Consider the following 21127-nt stretch of genomic DNA (forward strand, 5'->3'; position numbering starts at 1 on the left):
TGGGCAGGGCATGGAGCACGAATGGGGGAGAGTAGAAATACATATAGGATATTGATGGGAAAGCCGGAAGGAAGGAACCACTGGGAAGACCAAGGCGTAGGTGGGTGGACAATATTAAAATAGATCTCAGAGAGATAGGAAGGGATGATATGGATCGGATTGGTCTGGCTCAGGATAGGGACTATTGGAGGGCTCTTGTGAGCATTTTAATGAACCTCCAGTTTCCATAAAATGCTGGGAAGTTCTTGAGTAGTTGCACAATTGGCTGCTTCTCAAGAAGGCTCAGCGCCATGAGTGAATGGGTGAGTGTCATGTCAGGATATAAGAATTGTAAGTAGGGCATATTTCAAGAAAGGGTTTAGAAAATCCTTTTGCTAAACAGAGCGACAATTGTATATTCCTAATCTGAATAAGCCTAAACACACTTAAATCTGTTTCGCGTGGCGGCCTTGTTAATGTCGTAATTTCATACACTGACCATATTAACAGAGAAAATGTCTAAGAAGCAATGCTCCATTTTCATCCACCAGTTAAAGTCATTTGACTGACAAGGCTTAAAATGAGAAGCAGAGAAAGCCAGGTGAGGGTGCAGACCGAGTTAAGGAGACAGCATTCATTCGAAAGGGAAATGGAATGGAAATGCACACAGGTTCTGGGTTATGCAGAGAACAGTGCTACTACCTCCAGGTCCTTGTCAGGTACCACTCGTATACACGATAAACTGGCTATAGAAGCAAAAGAGATGGGCTCAGGACTCAACACAAATAAAACAAAATTACCGCTCAGAATCAAGGGCGGCTAAGAAAATCCATAGCACAATCTTGATGGTGGAGACAATAGAGGCTGTTAAGGACCTGGTACTACATCTGGGGTCGAACTAAAGTACAAATGCCGACGAGGAGAATGAGATCCAAAGAAGAATTCATCGGACAAATAGATTGTATTCTTCACTGCCAGCCATCGTGAGATCTGGAGTAATATATGGTCAAACAAAGACAAGGCTGTATGCGATGGCGATAAGACCGTTGTTAAGGTACGCAAGTGACGCTGCTCTATCGCAAGAAAGTCAGAATCAGCCTCGTACGCGTATGCATCTGAAAGGGAAGTACTGAGAAGAAATTTGGCCCAATGAAAAGAAAACAATTCATGGGGAATTAGATATAATAATTTGTTACATTAGTTATCTGAAGAATCAAGTACGTCAAATATTATTAAATTAGAGAGACTACAAAGGCAGGACACTGCTGCGTATGGACAGAAAACGCTCACCGAAAAAGATTCTGGAAAACAACATTATTGGAAAGAGGCCTGTAGGAAAACAAAGGAGATGTGAATTACTGCAGTGAACAAAGAGAGCAGAGGGACTCTGAGAGTGAGGAACTAGGAAAGAGAATCTCTAGACAAGCAAGTTCGCAGGCGTCATTTAAAGGAGGCCAATGCTCGACTTCGGGCTGTCGCGCCATAAGAGGAGAAGATGGGGGAGGATCAATATCATATTTTCAGTTTTTCTGAACAAACAGAAACCAATCGAAACATCATCAGACTTCGAAGCAAGAAGTTTCCACACCCTGAAATGCGATGCTATGCTGCAATGAAATGGCGCAATATGTGGAAACAGATGTAAACTAAACTATCATCATGATTAAGAAACGAAGTCTGATTCTGTATCAGGTTAATTGGTTTATTAACGGGAGGGTAAACAGAAACAGAACTAAAACTGAATAAACCTTCAAAACATGTCAAAATTTTCAATGTACATAATAATCTCCATTTATAACAAGGCTTCTGTACTGAGCACATGTACATGTATGTCAGAGAATTCATGTCCTGACGTTACTGGTTTGTTCCTATCTGGCTGCTACTTTGAAGTTCGCTCCATATTTCTGCAGCTTCCACTAATTCTTCTACCGTTAGAAATGATACTTTTTTCTAGTCTAAAAATCTAATGCTATATGCATAACTATTCTGATCATTCTCCATTCCTCTGTAGCTCCAAGGTAGATTGTTAATTCATATCTCCTCTATTCGCGCGGTGGGGATTCACTTACACTACAACCGTCAGTAACTTATTGTGACGTGCTGCCTGAAAGCTGGACTGTAGGACACCCATCGCTGCGCAACGGGCAATGAGAAGGCATGCTACCTAGGAAATTGCATACGGGTCATTCCATGTGAAATCATCCAGAAAGGTCGCTCACCATTTTTAAAAAAAATNTTAAACCCTTCGACAAGGTGTTCCCTATTCAGCCCGAATGCAGAATATAACAGTCCAACTTCGAAAAGAGACTAGGTAGTTCGTATCCGACAACAGACCAGCAGAGTTCGTATTCGACGAGAACTAAGGGCAGTTGAGCTCCGAGCAGAGCAGAAGACACTTAACCGAGATTAGCGTGCGAGAGTGTATTACATTGAAGAGGAAACGTCCGAAGACGTTATAAGTGCGAATAAATTGTATTTGTGAGTGTACAGAGTGATGGTCCAGTGAACATACACGTCAAAATCGGAGACCCACACAATTTCATGTCGTGTTGCCTAGGAAACACTGAACAGTATTAATTTCTAATATTTTAGAAACGCGGATGATATTGTGGAATCCATTTGTTTTGACCGAGTATGTAAATGTTAATCTAATGAAAAGTCAGGCCATCATTCTTCGGTCCTTTGTGTATTAGGCATACACGTATGTATATATTATATTCTCTGGCATGCATTTTATAATAATTTTCCGCTTCTTTGTGTTCGTGACATTACTGGAGGACGAGACACAAAGGCATGAAGAATAATAGGAGACAAGAAAAAATAATCCTGAGACAACTCAGTCATTATACAGGCTTAGAATGTAAAATGGAAGAAACAGATTATGTAGGCTATACAAAAGAAAATAAATACAAGATACTTACTTCCACCGTATCATATTTGTAAAACCACTCGGAAGGAAATAAGCAAACTTATTAAGTTCTCAACCTTGAATAGATTATATATCGTGTTATTTTTCCCAGGAATTTGGCTTTCCTTATATTCCAGTTACCCACTTCCATTTTTCCATGAAGCAGGTACCATTTCAGTTCGTTCAGGCGCCCATTTTAACCTGCTTTCCTTATTTCATTTCATCAGTAATCTGTCACACGACAGGTCCACAGTCTCTTCCAAAACAGTTCCTCCATTTAATGCGATCTAGAGCTTTCTCCTTCAAATAAAAATAGCCTCTTCTATCCCCAAGTTCATCCAGCATCTTCTTACGTCTTTTTCCTCGTCTTCTGGTCGCATACATGGTATCTCTGTTTTTGGAAAGAGACTATCCAGGAAAAGTGATAATGTGGTAGTTTTTCNATGTAAAATGGAAGAAACAGATTATGTAGGCTATACAAAAGAAAATAAATACAAGATACTTACTTCCACCGTATCATATTTGTAAAACCACTCGGAAGGAAATAAGCAAACTTATTAAGTTCTCAACCTTGAATAGATTATATATCGTGTTATTTTTTCCAGGAATTTGGCTTTCCTTATATTCCAGTTACCCACTTCCATTTTTCCATGAAGCAGGTACCATTTCAGTTCGTTCAGGCGCCCATTTTAACCTGCTTTCCTTATATTGAGAAAAATTAAGTAGGCTTAAGAAATCGCCTTCCTGCCTGTGTGTGTGTTTGCGTGTCTGTCTGTACACTATCCCCATATAAACATCTGAATGCCAGAACCTGTCTCTTGAAACTTGGTGCGTATATCATGGCACCTAACCCCACCTCAACGGCATAAGTCATAAATCTGTCATCAGTATAATCAACATTACAGCCTCTCAAATTTCAGAGGCTAAACCTTAATACTGCTTGAATGTCTGCATCAGTACCCACGAAACGTGGTATATGCATCATAAACAAAAAACCGTGGCCTGCAGTCAGCAAGCGAACTATACCGACTGAGCGACAGCCGCTTGTCGGCGAAATTAGTGCCAACTTTTGCTGATAGAGGGTGTCATGTTGTCAGCGCAACGGATCCCCATGGACGTTAATCTCGGTTTACTGGACCGGAGGTATATGCGTCATACCACGTGACACCATCTCAGTGCCATACTCCACAAGTTCCTCCGATGAGCATTACCAATATTAAAACCTCTGAGCTTTCTGAGGCGCGAAATATTAATCTTGCTTGAACGTCTAAATCAATCTTAATGAAACCTGGTGTGTATACGTATATCATGCCACATGAAGCCATCTCAATGACACATATCATCATCATCAGCAGCATCATCATCAGTAATCTGTCAGACGACAGGTCCACAGGCTCTTCCAAAACAATTCCTCCACTTAATGCGATCTAGAGCTTTCTCCTTCAAATGACAGTATCCTCTTCTGTCCCCAAGGTCATCCAGCATCTTCTTACGTCTTCTTCCTCGTCTTCTTGTCACTTCTATCGGCCCCTCTATCTTTCCTTCAATAACTTCTTTTAGAAGGCAGTTTCTGAGTAAAACTGACAGATATAATGAATCAATTTGATTAGTAATATCAGTGGTTATAACCGTAACGTTATTTAAATGCCTGAAACAATCGTCATGGAACTTTGTATGTATATCATGGCATCAGTGTATGTCTCGGCTGTGAATTTCATAATTCATTTCCATAAGTAATATACGAGTAATCATTACAGCCTCCAAAACTTTTGAGGCAAAACCTACGCCTGCACCAATTTTTAAGAAACTTGGTATGTATATCATGCCATATGAAGCCATCTCAGCGGCATACTCCGTAGATTCCATTGATCAGTAATACCAACACTACAGCCTCTCAAATTGTTCAGCTAATACTCTTAATATTACTGGAATGTTTCGACCTACTGATGTGAGAATTTGTATGTACGAGTGCTACCTGGGTAGTACCAACACTACAGCCTCTCGCCTTGCCGAGGTAATAGCCTTAATATTACCCGAATGCCACAACAAATCTTCATGAAACTTGGTATGTATATCATACCATCTGAGACCATGTCAGCGGCGTACCTCATAATTTACCACAATCAGTAATACCAACACTGTAGCCTCATATAGAGTATTGTTTTGTTAACATCATTAACCATACATGCTAAAGTATTCTCCCTACTTGCCATATAATGCAACGAGACAACATCCGTTTCTAAGCAGTAGCCAGTGCTCCAATGAACTGGCTGATTAGTGATCACGTGGAAACCCCAATAGACACGCAAGCAACAACAGAAGAGCACTGTTTTCTGTTGGTCCGTGGCGAGAAGTTATAAGCGGGACGAAATTTAGAGCTTAGCTCAATTGTGGGATATGTGCCAGACGGTAAGGACGTTAACAGAGGACAGTGTTAAGATCCGTTACCAGGAAACGACTAGGGACGACATAGAAGAATTTATGTGTGCTGTAGTTAGAGTGATAGTTAGAGTGCGTAATTCAGTGAGGCTATTACAGTTACTTGTAGTTAAGATCCGTGAGTGGTCAATAAATCCAATTACCGAACCAAACCACGTCTACGGTCATTTTGTCACGTGACAATACTTTTATAAGTTAATGAAACTTTATTGGAGACAGAAATTTCATATTACTCAGTGTAACCGAGATTGTGGGAAAAGATTCAAAATTTGGGAGGTAAACTGAAAAAGGAAGTGTCAGTGTGTCGAAAGGAAGATCAAGCACATACAATATTAAAATGTTCTGAAACTAAACTGTGGATTCGAGTGTATATTGAGAACGACTCGGAACTCTTTGGTACTGAGATTACTTACGATGAAGATGGCATATGAGGAACAATCACTCACTGAAAGTAAACAAATAGGACCATAGATAAAAACTATACCTAAAGGGTAAGGTAAAAGGTAAAGCTATCCCTGTAACAGTACAAGGAGGCCCATACTTGTGAGACGTTGAAGGTCCCACATTATCCACACAATCGGCTCAAAGATGGCGGTAAGGTTGTCAGCCTTATGAGCCGGCCGCACTTTACCCCCAGGAAAATTCCTGGTACTCATTTCTGTTGGATTCTGAGTCGACCCCAGGGCCACAGTGCGGCTGGAAGGATTAGGTCAATTGAAAAAATCCAATGACTTCGTTGGGACTTGAACCCGCGACCTTCAGACTTGTAGCGTAGTGCCTCAACCAACTATGCTACCGCGTGCCCATATACCTAAAAGGTGGGGTATATAAAAGAAAAATAGGTATAATCAAGGAATATACTTTTCATGCGTGAATGTTTTAAAAACGGAAATTTGGTTATTAACAAATATAGCAGGAGGTCATCTGTTAGTATCTTTTAACGTATATAGCAGACAGAAACATATTATTTATTTCTTTATTCGCCTATTCTGAATCTTCTGACTTCTGGATGGCTTTTTATTAAAAAACTATGTAATGAAAATAGAAAGAACCTGCACTATATCACTCATCAACGTAGTGGGCAATTTAAAAATACAGGTACCATTTGGGATGACCTGCATACTCAGATCCCTTATTATGAACCTCCATGGAAGGAGAGATGTTGACAGACCAGAACGACGAATGTTTCACCTATATTAAGTTTCGTAATCGATTCTAGTATTGCTGTTCGTGCTTCTAGTTTCACCTAAAACATAAAATTCTGTTTTTCTGCTTTCTCATACACATAGTACCGTGCGTATAAAGAAGCACTGCGACAGCGAAGAATCGAGCACAACATTCTCAAGAATTTACAAGTTCTGAGCCACACCTGAGTAAGAAGAACGTGTCTGTATATATGATTCGGAGTCTGCTAGCGCCCGAATGGGTAGACGGATTCTTTCTTTTCTGGCTTTCAAGAGATTATGTCATATGCCATCGCCTGCTGATTACGAATATTTCAGCTCCAAAAACAGGCGCCATTCAAGCGAGTTCCAAAATACAAATAGCAATTATTTGGAAACGGCTCTAACGATTTTGATTAAATGTCATTACATTGAGACCATCTGCTTAAATAGAACTGCAGAGGCGGCGCCGTACGGATCCCAACTCGGGATATCGATTTCGTTAAACCTGTTTTTACCGCTCGGATGAGTTTCACTGTCATTTGGAATTCAGTACTAAACAATTGTCTACCGAGCAGCAACCGATTTCGTTACCAAGGTAAGATAATGAAGGGCAGATGCATATGAGCGAGTACTCGTATGTGCAATATCTTTAATTACGCGTCATGTCATCAAGATACCTGTGGATGGAAGCACATCCCCGTGCAACCTCAATGTCTGCACTAGATGGAACTGAAGAAGCTACGATTCACACACCAGTCTCTTCATACCCGGGGTAAGATCACCCGTGTTACTTTCAACAGGAGGCAGGATGGGCCTCAGAGCCAGCCTGAATGTGATAGCAAAGACGAAAATTCCAGCACTTGTCGGGAATCGTACACGACTATCAAGATCCATAACCAGTCAGTTTATTGACTGAGTCATCTCGACACACTTCCACTTTAAAATTTACTGTAAAATAATTACGGAAAATAAAATAAAACACTTATTTGTACTTTCATATCAACATTTATCATCGGCTGCCTAAAATATAATCCCGATACTGAATTAGTTACACGCCTTCATCTCACTTTGTGAAAGAGATACACTTGGACTGAATGATACTTAGGAGTTAAATATAGGACCGACAGCTAGGGGCACACGCTGCTTGAACAAACGCATTTTATCACGTATGTCTTAGTGTCCTAACTGAAAGGTTCAAGGTAAAATTTCTTCTGTACCTGCTACATATGATTACATTTTACAACAAAAAGGCTCTATTATTGTACAAATATTATCAAACGTAAAACTGAATAAACTGAAAAAAGTTCATATTTCGTTATTCATAATTACTGCTGGCTGAAGAAGGATATTAAGGGCACAGAAATCTCTTATTAATAAATCGAATATATTATTTAAAAAATATACGAAGTTTTCGTGGGAGGTGAAGACATATTGTGAACTTCTATGTTATAATATATTGTAGTCAGGTGTTCAGGTACAAACGTTTTGGAGGAACGTCCTGCCACCATCTTATAACCTGAAGATGGAGGCAGTATGTTCTTCCGGATTTTTGGTCCTTATCTTATAGACTACACGATATCATAACCTAGAACACCATAAACATGGATATTAGTTAAAATATTTACTTATGTAGCCACAAGCATGAAAATCATGTGATATCAAGAATTTTCTTTTTTAAACTGACGATTTCCGTCTGTTTTCATATTGTCACGTGTTTGGAGTGATATTAGAGGCGAGTTTTGGACTGGTAATCGGATTTCTTGAAGCCTCTAATACGGCGTGTGGCTTTATTTTATAGTTCATTATCACACACACACAGACACATAAAATTGTCCACAGTCACGCCTTCACTGCCGTTACTTGGTAGCGGCTTTCAACGGAGAAAGTTCCCCTTTCTTTGGTTTCCCGAACTGCCCCCTCCCCAGCTACGAGCTCTAACAACTGAGCCTCAGCAGTTCCCACTTTAAACCCACAAGAAAAATGAGGACATTGCACCGAACATAAAATCATAACACAACGTGTTTATTTTTCCTTGAGAATGAGAACTTTCCGGTTATTTCAGCCGTCTCTGTCACTCGCACGTGATATAGCATTGCCTGGGTTCTTAACAACACATTCACCGACTCATCTATCAATAGCTTAACAGTCCACAACAATTCTGATGAATGCATACATTTAAGTTGATCTATTTTCATTTATTTTCTGTGTCGTAATTCGTTTCTAAATGGTGGTATTTATTTTCGTTTTGTAGCAGTAAAATAATTAGTGTTGAGCAGTAATTGTGTGGGGATATCAACTCTTTAAATGACTATAGTAACAATATGTACCTCTAGCTGTAAGATTAAAAGTTCTATATTTTGTCGGCATGGTGCGTTTATGGGTTTCACATTATTATCAGAATAAACAGATGTAATTTCCTTAAACAGCACTAACCTATTTGTCCTTATATTTGGGTCACAGTATGCCTTCTGAGATAAAGAAATATAATTTATATATATTCTTGGGATAGATTTCAGGCTTTAAGGCTTACAGAGGTGGACTGCGTTAGTGAGGACATGGTTCTCATATACGTCAGATTCGGGTACAGAGTTGAGTACAGTTATGTGCGTGGGCGTTACAGGAGTTCAGTTCATGTAGGAATATGTTGTAACATCATCAGTGACTAGCAGGAAAGCTGAATTTCATCTGGACCACTAGACAAAATGCATGAGATATCTCGCTTAGAAGCAGTGGCTCTTCTGTTTGAATCTGTTTGATATTTGAGAGGATATGTGAAAACAATCACGTTTATTAGCTCATAACAGTCAAAAGTAAACTAATCCTGGTTTGTCAATGATAGAAATTGTCGGGAATATAGGATATTAATAAAAGAAATTTCCTTTAAACATAAGAGAGTGCAAAAAGGAATGAATTACATGACAGACATTCAAAACCCTCGCTGCTTCAATGCATATTACTGTGGAACGTTCGAACGCAGATGAGTTTAACCCATTTACATTTCTTTCTGTTGGAATGAATAACTTATCCTTGTACATAAACACCAAGTCCATATCTGAATGGAGGTAAGCCACGCATTCAAGCTCGGCAACTAAGTACATATGTGTGGTAAGCTTCACGTTCTCGCTTCTTTACCTTCAGGAAAATAACCATCAGTTCCTATCGTATAGGAGGCTGCGGAACCCTAGGGACGGTGTCTAATGAGATGGAGAGGGGAGGAGTTTCCTATCGCGCAGAAGTCGAAATTCCGCCTACCTGGGTGTAGCCAGTCACTTACTGACTTCGTAAGGTTTCGCAATGATGAGTGGTTTTCTGAAATATGACACTGTGTAGTCTGGAATGTGTTCACCAACATTTAGAGCAACACTTTGCTTCCACCCTGAAGATGGAGGAAATATGTTCCTCCGAAATGTTGGGAACCGCGTATCGCACTACATGAAATCTGAGCTCAGAAGACAACGGCACGGAATTACTGACTTAAAGATACTTTATGATAAAGGATAAATATCCCAGGAGACAGAACTCTTCATAACCACTGCTGTGAGAACCTCAGTTCCTACACGGCGCTATATCCCAGAAGACAGAACTCTTCATAACCACCGTAGTGAGAACCTCAGATCCTACACAGCGCTATATCTCAGGAGACAGAACTCTTCATAACCACCGCTGTGAGAACCTCAGATCCTACACGGCGCTATATCCCAGAGACAGAACTCTTCATAACCACCGCTGTGAGAACCTCAGATCCTACATGGCGCTATATCCCAGGAGACAGAACTCTTCATGACCACCACTGCGAGAGAATCAGTTCCTACATGAAATTTAATATTTTAATTCATTAATTACTCCAGTAAATTACTTTCCTTAATACCCACGCAGAAAATTGTCGCAGAATTGAATTTTAGAAACAAGAACTTTCGTACTCGAAATCATTTAATATTATCTGAATCTTTCCCAGGAATATATTCTCTTAACATTTCAACACAATTACTCAATATTTTATTCTTGAAATCACCTTCCACATACTGTATTGTTACATGTGTAGGAGCGGCTTATGCATCCCTCACGGCTCACTTGTAGAGAACATGGATAATGTAAATCATTACGTCTACGGCTAGCGTTATAACCTAGGACACAGCTTCGCAAATAAAAGCCTCGGTCATTATGATGAAAAATATCGAAAGTGCACATTTGTCGTGTAGGTTCAGCCTCAGAATGTATTATCATCTGCATAGAACGAGTCAAATCCGAGCACTAAGTCAATTTCCTGAAATTAGTATATTTTTATGAATATTCGCGAACTATTTTATCGAAAACGGAACATGACGCGATTGGTTGGAAACCGTTAGTCAAATGCAGATAACACCGGGCAATCATTTCAGTCATTTTCCAAAGCATCAGCTGACCTACTATGTTGAGTGAGACTAATCTGAATAATAACTTAGCAAATCGAAAATTTAGAACATAAACAGATACCCTGTCTACATAAAATATCAAGTAATTAAATATTACATACATACGTTCACTTATATTGTTAATCATGCAATTATTCACTTTCATATTATCCCAGTTCTTGGTGAGAGGCAACTAATTTCGCGAACACAAGAAACATACTCCGAACATTAACTCGCACAAACAGAACCAAAAGACGTTTCGTACGAGGATTTCGTTCAAAACTGGCTTAGAACCGTAACTGTGAATACATTTGAATTGTTAGTGCTTGATTTAACAAATTAAGCTAAAAGTTTTTATACAAAATGACACGATTTCCACCCATTTATAGAAAAGGATAACGCATCTTTAATGGACGTTGCACAATTTATTCTGTTTATAAAATTTTATAACGACAACGAAGCTACACAATTCGAGGCGGTGAAAATTCATATTGTGAGTTTCTGGTTTACGGTATTCTGTAGTCTGGTTCACCTGCCAGACCAAACGGTATCATTAAGTAGAATACTATACTATGAATGAAGCTACGTGGTCTTTATACCAAGCCTTTCACACCTTTCCACTGTAGTTGTATGTAAACGAACTTCCTTTTCGTGAAAGTGTTTATCACAGCAAATAATATCAGGAACTTGAATTTCCTTTTGGAAAACTTGAAAACATTGAAAGATAGGAGAAACTATGCTAGATAGAGGACTGACGACGGAGACGGTTGTTAATAAAGAGCTCTGATATTTGTATATATCTTTTCAGTTGAGATAATTAAAACACGAAAATCTCGAAGTATTGTCTGTCACATTCGCTTCAATGTTCATGCAATATCGTGTAGGTCGCAGTGATATCATCAATAAATCGCCAAATATTTTACAATTTTATACTTCGCAGGGATCACAATGAGATTATGCCCAAAGATCCATCTTACGCTTAAAACGGTTAATTTTCAGAACCTTAATTAACTCAGTAATAATCCACAAATTTCTAAAATCAATTTCATTGCAAATACTTTTAGTAATAACTCTAACATTACAAATAAATGTCTAAAGATATAATAGTAATATTGTGACAAACGCAACAACCAACTGTATAAATTTTATATTAGATATAAATAACACATCAATCTACATTCAGATAGTTAAGAAGGCAAGAAGTGTTCGCAATGAAACATGTTTATAAGATAACAGTGTAAATCTAACACCGGGAATAACTGTAAATGCTTCACTACTTCCTTTCTGTGTTCACACCCTCTCCAGTTGCATGGCCACAGGTTGTACTGTGCATTTAGAAGTTAATGGTGATCGGTGAATGTGTTGACACATATGTCCTGAACGGTATCTTGCCTGGACTCTCAGCGTCCATCAATGAGAAACGTACTACTGCCGTGTGTGTGCAATTTTAAAATTCACCTTCTAACTCTTTTCAACTTGTAACTGTTAAACCCGTTAAACAAATAACAAAACCAGACTACCAATTTTAAAATGGTTCACTGGATATATAAACTGCATTACAGCATCACTGAAATAAAATTTAAATGATATTTTGCTTTCGAAAATTAATAAATATATGATGAATTAAGTTCATGTTTTAGTAAACAGCTGAAGTTACAATGTAATTCCGGAAGAAGGCATTTTAAACCTGGAAATGCACAGTGAAAGGTTTCTTTAATTGTTATTATAATATAAGGAATTATAAATTTGTTTCAAATTAAGAAACTTGGATATTTCAGAGTATGTTATATGAAAAAGGTTATACCAAAATTAAGAAAATATAGACTGTCGAGTTCCGATTAACAGATTTATGTTCAAAACTAAATTTTTAATATTGGCGTACTAATGTCATATACAAAGAATAGGTTAATAAAGAAACTAATTATGATCAAATTGGTAGTTACTGCACAGTAATAATTGAAATAAATTTACAGTTACTAAATCTGTGCGTAAATAATTGGCAACTATAATAAGTACACATAATGCCCAGTGTTTTAAAAAACACCTAAAATGTCGACTTCTATTCTCCCAGCATGTTTCTGTGTCCTCTTGCCCACTTCGATCTCAAAATCTCTATCAGTAGATTGAAGCTTTCTTTCTCTTGCATGGCAGCCATATCTTCTTATTTCTATGAATATATTATCTCTGTGTTGTTATGTTTAACTGCTCTTACATAGTCTAGACATAAACAGTCAGTTGCAATAAGTGAAACTCCACTAATCTGCAGTTGGATGATACACATATGCAATCGTTGGGAAATATAAAAATTATATAAATTAAAGAACAATTTTCGTTTATTGAAGCTGGCTGCAAGCTGATGTATGTTCCCTTGTATTGTAACACAAGATAGTAGCGCAGTTGTTTGCACATTTATCAAATAAGTATATTGGATTATATTTTGTACTGTGTATGATCCTTTTTAACGCCAATAATTTACCCCCACCCCCTATAATGATATATGTATTTATGTACTTGTAGATATTTTAAGTATTTTAAGGTGTAATGTGCCAGTCCAAACTAGAAACACGGCTACCATCAATATTTAAGTATCAGTTGTACCTTCTATATTGAATAATACTGTGTCACTTCATTTTAATCTATCCGTTTCATTAAAATGTGTCATGGAAATCACAGTTCCTTCCAAATTGAGGAAAAAATTACTCTACTGCTTTGCACGATTTCTATGTATCTTTCGTAAATTTTTCTTTGTCCCAGAAGTAGAAAGGGACGGTTCTTAAGAACCATAGTCACTGAGGTTCCACGAAACAATTCTATCAAGACACAATACACGCCTCTTTCTTTGTATTCTTTATGTGATGCCACAGCTGTCATAACTATGTTTTGGATATTCAAGTGTGAAATTAAATCACAGTTGCATTTCAACCCAACTATAATTAAATTATTTCAATCGGTTCGTTATTTCAGTAACCAGTTACATTAATCACGCGCTATCAGCCTTCGGAGACTGACAATAGATTACGCACAGGCAGTATCCAGACGTGCATCTGTGCTCCCACTACACTGGCTGCATTTAGGCCGGTGTCTTTGTGTCGAGCTGTGGCTGCGTTCTTGTCCAGACCGTGACATAGATGGAGGCACTTGCGTTTTTTTTTCACCCATTCATAGCTCATCTCTTGAGAGAAGTGGGATCAGATGTGTAAATAAATGCAAGTGTGCTGCATGTTCAGTGAAGACACAATCGGGCAGCCGTCACGGGCACTCGTCCCATGTTAAGTGCGCCAGTATATACGACGATACCGTGTCTGATTGGTCAATTTCCTGAGACGGTCTCAGGCCAAGATATTTACCTTGAAGATGGTTATTTTAATACTGACCGTGATGCTTAGCCTATTCAATAGATCGGGGGACGCTGCCCTAGAGAACTAAACCTACATAACACACACTGGTCTTGACAGCTTTGTGATCAATAAAGTGGGTACAATTCTCATGAATAATTGTTAACTACATTTTAGAAAAGGTATAATTTTTTTCATTAATACGATATGTAAGAAACTGTATTTCCATCTGTATTCCAGAGTAATAGATATCTAATAAATAAACATGTTTATGCAGAGTTTGTTCCAAAAGGCAGCAATGATGAATTGTAAATGTGAGGCCCGCGCTGTAACAGACTGTCTTGATGTGTTCCACGCAGGAGTGGAACGACTACAACCTCAGGTGGAACGAATCCGAATTTGGGGGAGTCAAGGACCTCAGAATAACTCCCAACAAAATTTGGCGACCTGATATCCTCATGTACAACAGGTAACGTAAAGCCAAGCAATAGTGAGACCGTCGTTATGTGACTGTGGGGTGACTCCTCTTGTGATGTGTGCAACTTGATGTAAACTCTTGTGTTGTTCAGTTCGAATACACTCAAAATGAACATAAACACGTCTTGTAGGCAGATCGCGAGTTTCTGGAAACAAAATGTAATTTAATAAATATATTTTTTTGTTATTTACTTTAAGATTTTGCCGAAGGGCATGATGATTGATGATAGAAAGAGTTTGGAGGGAAGTGACCGTGGCCTAATAGAGTTACTGCCATCGTATTTGCCTGAAGGGACTGACAGAAATAAAGAAAATCCTCAGTCAAGATAGCCGGTGACCCAGCCGAAATTCAAACTAAGCGTCTCCCAAATGCAAACATGGAGCGCCATAACAACTTGACAGGTGACAAATATCACGAATTACTCCTGTTCCGGTATTGGGTTGATGTGAACACGTGTATAATTCATTGAAAATGTGTTCTTTTCGATTTTGCATCTAGGTGGCTTTATATTCACTTTTGCAAGCAGAAAACTAGTTTTGGCAGAGATAATAAACAGCACGAATACCCCATAGCTTAGAAACATGAATTATGGTATTTATTCTCAGAAATATATACCACATTAGAAGTATTTCAAACAAAAGCCATATTTAAATCCGGTATTCCATGTTACGTAAAGAGTTTTTTTTTTAAGAATTTTAATTAAGCGCAGCTTGAACTCAAAACAAAATATTCCTTATAACTGAATTGATTCGCGTTGAAGTGAAGTTGGTCTCATGATAACTCTGATGTAGGCCCATGACAGAAGGTATGATGCAAATCGTTAATTTATGCAGCCGGTTAAACTTGAAACGGATGGAGGAAAATAGCATCATTTTCCGTTTATTTTATCCACTTGTCAGAAACTTCGCAAGAAATATGTTTGCTGCTAGTAACGGTATATATAAATATATATACAGACGTGTTCTTCATTTTGAGATGATATTCTTTGCTTCACTCTATGTTGTATAGTAACTAACTTGTATTATATTTCAGTGTATGTGAACTACATAATTATGAAGAAATTTTTAAATGTCTGTGTACGTACCTCGGGATGAAATTCCTTCCTCATTTAAAGACAATTTCGTAATATTCTGTATTAGCATAATATTGTTATACTTGATCAATTATACAAATTAATAATGCAACATTTTGGAGAAACGTTTTATGAAGGTATACTCATACTTAATGAAGCTATATAGATAGAAAGCAATTATTTGCTATTTTCAGTAACTCAACACTTAGATTCTTAGGGGTTCTGACGATGGTGTATAACATTCATAATTACTGGATTTTTGGGCTTTTTCCACCGTACGTTATTCTAGAAGCTACAAACAGGATCCAGTTTCCGAAACGTCGTGTTTTCCAGTCTCTAGAATATCGGAAGATGGGAAAAGTTCAGAACCCCAGTAATTCTGAATCGAACTCTTGTTGTGACAATAGACAAAACTTCTCCGAAATGTTACATCTGCACATCATACTCTGTGAACCAATTGTTTGTAAAACAAAGAGATGGTTGATAAATTACCCCACTTGAAAGGAGAAACAATTCCTAAGATTTAGTGGGTGTTTTTCACAATTCTCTCTCATATTGTAATAGAGACATTGGTAACAGAATTATATAACTTCCAAGCATTTGTTGATGATAAAATTTTGTTCCATAAATTTAAAAAGAAAAACATATTACCAGACTCGATAATATTATTTTTCTGTTGTCAGTGTTGCTGTTATCCTGTAAAATGTCCAAGCTTGAAACATTATATCTTAAGATCATTTCCAGACGTTACACTCTCCTGCAGAATGTCTATAAAATCCCAGATATTTAAATGACGAGTGAAAGTTAAGAGAACTGGCCGGCAACAACGAGCCGCCTGGGAAGAACGGTATGGTGGTCCCTTGCTCTAAACCCGTAGTCTCTCCAACCTTCTCAATTCAGTTGACTTGTCAGAACTTATGATACACATTTCTGAATTCGAAGTTAATTCGAGTTGAGGGTAAGCTGGATTTAGTTTTCAGAGATCCAACTTTCTCTCGTAGATGGTCACGTGAAATAGTGTATATTTTAGGATTAAATTCGCTATAAACTGAAACTTACAGTAAGCTACACAATGTCACACCACTGCTTAGGCGTTTAGGCGCTGGCTTCTCACCAAAGAGTCTGTGGTTCAATCTTAGGTGATTTCATGCAACATTCGTCCTGGTCAACGTGGCACTGGAACAGTTTTCTTCCAGAGTTTCTCCAATTTTCCCTTGCTAATCTTCAGTCCGCTACTGTTTCATATTCACCGGCTCCTGAGATGTGCGGTAACCTTGACCAGGCAGCACATTTTCATATGCTGTGAACAGGTTCTTGGCTGGTCACAGAACAAGAATGTCGAGCAATACTTTAAATCAGTTATACAGAGATCTCACTTAACAATAGTTTGCCTCCCTGGCATATAATGCAATATTTTTCATACAAATTGTGCGTATCACTTAAATCTTATGTCTTATTCATGACACGTTTGCACTATGACGAGAATTGAAAGATGAAAGTTTAAATATTATTTAACAATAATACAACTCAAGTGACGGGGTCCGTTAGGTACAAAGTTTCATTTTAGGGAGATAAAGATTTTTGCTGATGATCCCAACTGTCCACTGGATTTAACCAATCTAAAAATGAAGTTACATTTATGCATCGCCAATGAAGCAGAACAGGTGGAAACCAAATCGATAATACTCGTAGGTATATTCCTTTTCCGAACGGAAGAACTGCAAAATACGAACGTACTTGTACATATAATAATCTGCATTTTTAAAAGTTGCCTGCGATCGAAAGGCTTACAATGCATCTAAAGTAGCATAACAATTTTATTTGGCCATTTCAGTGTCGTGATTCCTTCAATAAAATATGTCATTCTTTGTTTCTCCACGCTCATGACAATGTACCCTTTATGAAGATGGCTCCAAATGTCAAAACCCGCAAACACAAAAATCGTCCGACTTCACACATAAAATATATTCACAACAGAAATAGTCTGATTCAAGACAATTTCATTTTCCAAGCAAAAACAAATAAATTATTCATAACAATTTGTCCGTGTTACTGAAGACACATCAATTACAGAATCTTTTTAATCAGCATGCAACTCATGATTGAGTGGGATGTTTATTAGTTGCGAAAAGCAGTAAAACAAATTATAACATTAATTTCTTAATTATTAATAAATGAACATATGTAAATGTCCTAAAAGAAAACATCTTTCACGTGACCGTGCGAGGTAAATTTAGCAAATTTCTTTGTGCGCCGAATACTTTCCAATTTTTTCAATAAATTTCCATTTGCATGTTTTTACAGTCGTTATGATGTGTGTGTAATTTATTCGAGGTTTAACCCAAGAAATGCTTTCCACATTATCCACATTAAAAACTGAACCCGTTAATGTCATCTCCTGTATAGGACAGACCTACCCAACTTCGTGATATGCCATACTTCGTGGTATAACACTCCAAATTCGTCACCTATGTGGAACTGTAAAACCTAATTTCGTGGCTAATTTAGAGCGTCGTGCCACGAGATATGGTATGTAACAATATTACGTAGGCTTATCCTGTATTGTGACGACGCCACCGCATTGTAAATATTTTTTGCTTGCATGTTGGAAATCGTAAACGTATATCTTACTATTTTTATTATTATCATTGCTATTTGTCTCCTCACCAAACGAGTGTACAAGTTGGTTTCTTCTTCCCTCCTCTGTATCGACCAGAGCTGAAGTACAGAATTTTCGTCTTGCATGAACTGTCGTCTCATCTAATTTAGGAACTGGTTGAGTCCATCAAATCAGAACTGCCCTATCGATTCGAGTTTGGTGGGAAGTACAAAAAACAGCTAGCCGTTGTTGTGGGCCACATCACAATTTAAGTCCTCCGTCCCAACGAGGAATAGTCCTGTTCTCCACTCTCGGTCAGTCATTCATAACTCGTGTGACGGTTCACTCCTTACTGTCACTATACATCACAATGCCTCAAGCCACGACTGAAAGCCAGAAATATGTAACACACGTGGACATTTTTGTTCCAGGTTTAAATACTACACGTAGTGTTTACCTCAGTGACGATTTATAACATGCTGAAGCTATAAAGCGTCAAGTTACAGGTTTATTTTTGATAATGTGTTCGGAATAAAGTGAAAATTGCCATATCTCTCTTCATGGCACTACTTAAAGATCTGTAGCGAGGAACTATGAACTGCAATAGTTACAACAACAAATTCGTTAGCCAAGATTTGAGTGTACGAACACCAAATTAGGAAGCCGGAATATTAATAATAATAGAGTACAATTCGATTATGTACATTAAATTGTATTCTACTAATTTCATTTCACTGTCTCCGTTGCTTTTCAGACTATGGTCTCATTGCTAAGTGACCGTAACCGGTTTATAGCGCAAAATTAATCTCTGCTTATACCTTTCTCCATTTTTGGCAAAAGTTTAGTTCATAAAACACCAACTATGCTTCGTTATGGTAGTAAATTATATAAGAACAGAGAGTAGAGGGAAAATGTGTAGGCGTATGCACTCAGAATATTGTCAAACTGCCTTGTAGTAGCCTGCCATCTCTGTTATAAAATTTAATTTAAGAGCGCAGAAATTGAATTCAGTATAAAGACGGTTTGCTTACAGAAATTAACATATTGTGACAGCCATTAATTCTCAGATACAACAAAATTAGCAGTAAATTTAAAAAACATAAAAATGCTCAGAACATATTCATACAGAATCAACAAACTTCATCAAGTAATTCCTACACAATTTTATATTACAATCCGTAGAACAAAATGCATAAACCACAACTGTTACTCGATTTCAACTCTCAGAACTGGCTCTCATTGCAATTTCAAGTTTATTGCTTTCCCAGGATCAATATTATTTACTGCATATTTTCATTAAAAGCTAAATGTGATATCTAAAGGTAAAGTCTTCTGGTTTTCAAGACGATTGTTGAGGCATCTATTAAAATTTCTGGGCTAACGAAATGCGTTTCAATAACTTGGTTTCAGAATAAAAGTACCAGTGTCCATATTCAAAACGAAATGTCTAACAAGAGATCATATGGGCTAGAGAGAAATGTTATGAAATGCATCGAGCCCTAAAATGTGATTCTGTTCTCTAACAATTCTTTTCCATGCTTGGAGGAGATCGAAAGTGTTATTAAATTGTTTCTGATATATTTATAGGGCCCAAAAATTCGACTCGTGTGCGTCAGAATATTTCATAATTCTAAAATATCGAGATTGTAGGCAAATATTCCTCGTTGGGGAGGGGAAGTCCCTGAGAAAATCTGTCGTCAAGCAAGAAATGAAATCAAATTTATACTTAAAATTATATTATCTGTTTAACAACTACATATATAAAATATATTATTTTAAAATTCTTTATATTACTAATTTAAAGTCATAGAAAACGCACTAAAATGTCTACCATATACCTATGTTCAGATTTAAATGTCAAATTATACTAACAAAGAGGCTCCTACAGCATTATGAATGGTGTTGTGTAAACAGTGTTATAAAATATATACCTAATTCAACTTTATACTATATGACTACCTGAATTTTATTATATTATATTTATAAATTTCTCTATAAAACTCGGCCTACGTAACGGGTCATAAATAAATAAAAATAACCTTTTTAAATATGTTATTGAAATAATCATTTAAATTCCCCTCTATTCCTTTCCTGCCACATGTTTCTCAACCTTAAACTGTGTGTACTACATTGTAATGCTGTGTAGGTTGACCTACTAACGTTTTCTACTGTTTCAGAACTTCCTGTAAGTAATATAGACACACATACACACAAACACACAGCTTCCATTTAGGTCTAAAGCTCTGTTCCACTATCAACATTTCCTTCCTTGTTAATTCCAATAGAGAATAATAATAAAACTACAAGAATCAATAGCAATATGGTCATTTCTTATAGGTCTGAGACAACTGAATTTATTTCAGTTTATTACAATGCTAGTGTAAGAAACTCTCAACCACGTTAAAATGTTCTGAGGAGGCAGTTTGAAAGTGCATCATACAGACGCATGAGAATACTGAGTGACACGTGACTTGAGCTAGCTTCGATACATTTACACTGCTGCCCACATCAGAACACATCAATGAATTTCAAAATCTTTCCTTACTTTTCAGTCCGACAGCTAATTATATTATTTTCTGAACAGACAGTGAAACTTAAAGTAACATGCGCAGTCCAAATTCATTCCTCCTCCTTCTTCTTCTTGCAATCTACCCATCTCAAGGGCCCCTTGTTCTCGTACTGATTATCCCCCCCCCCTTCCCTTTCTTCCATCAACCTATAAATTTCTTACAATTTCCGACGCTGTAGTCTGCCAATTCC

At 37.5% G+C, this 21127-nt stretch overlaps 1 protein-coding gene across 5 annotated transcripts in view; it reads left to right on the forward strand.

The window, feature by feature from the left end:
• Positions 1-21127, forward strand: part of LOC111865528 (neuronal acetylcholine receptor subunit alpha-7) — a 218066-nt gene that overhangs the window by 139685 nt on the left and 57254 nt on the right. For all 5 annotated transcript variants that reach the window (XM_033751858.1, XM_033751857.1, XM_023853624.2 and 2 more), the window contains exon 4: positions 14578-14687. In XM_033751858.1, the coding sequence (XP_033607749.1) occupies positions 14578-14687 (110 nt within the window). The remainder of the gene's footprint in view (positions 1-14577; positions 14688-21127) is intronic.

The sequence above is a fragment of the Cryptotermes secundus genome, unplaced genomic scaffold (genome assembly GCF_002891405.2).
Source record: "Cryptotermes secundus unplaced genomic scaffold, Csec_1.0 scaffold722, whole genome shotgun sequence".
Taxonomy (NCBI): Eukaryota; Metazoa; Arthropoda; class Insecta; order Blattodea; family Kalotermitidae; genus Cryptotermes; species Cryptotermes secundus.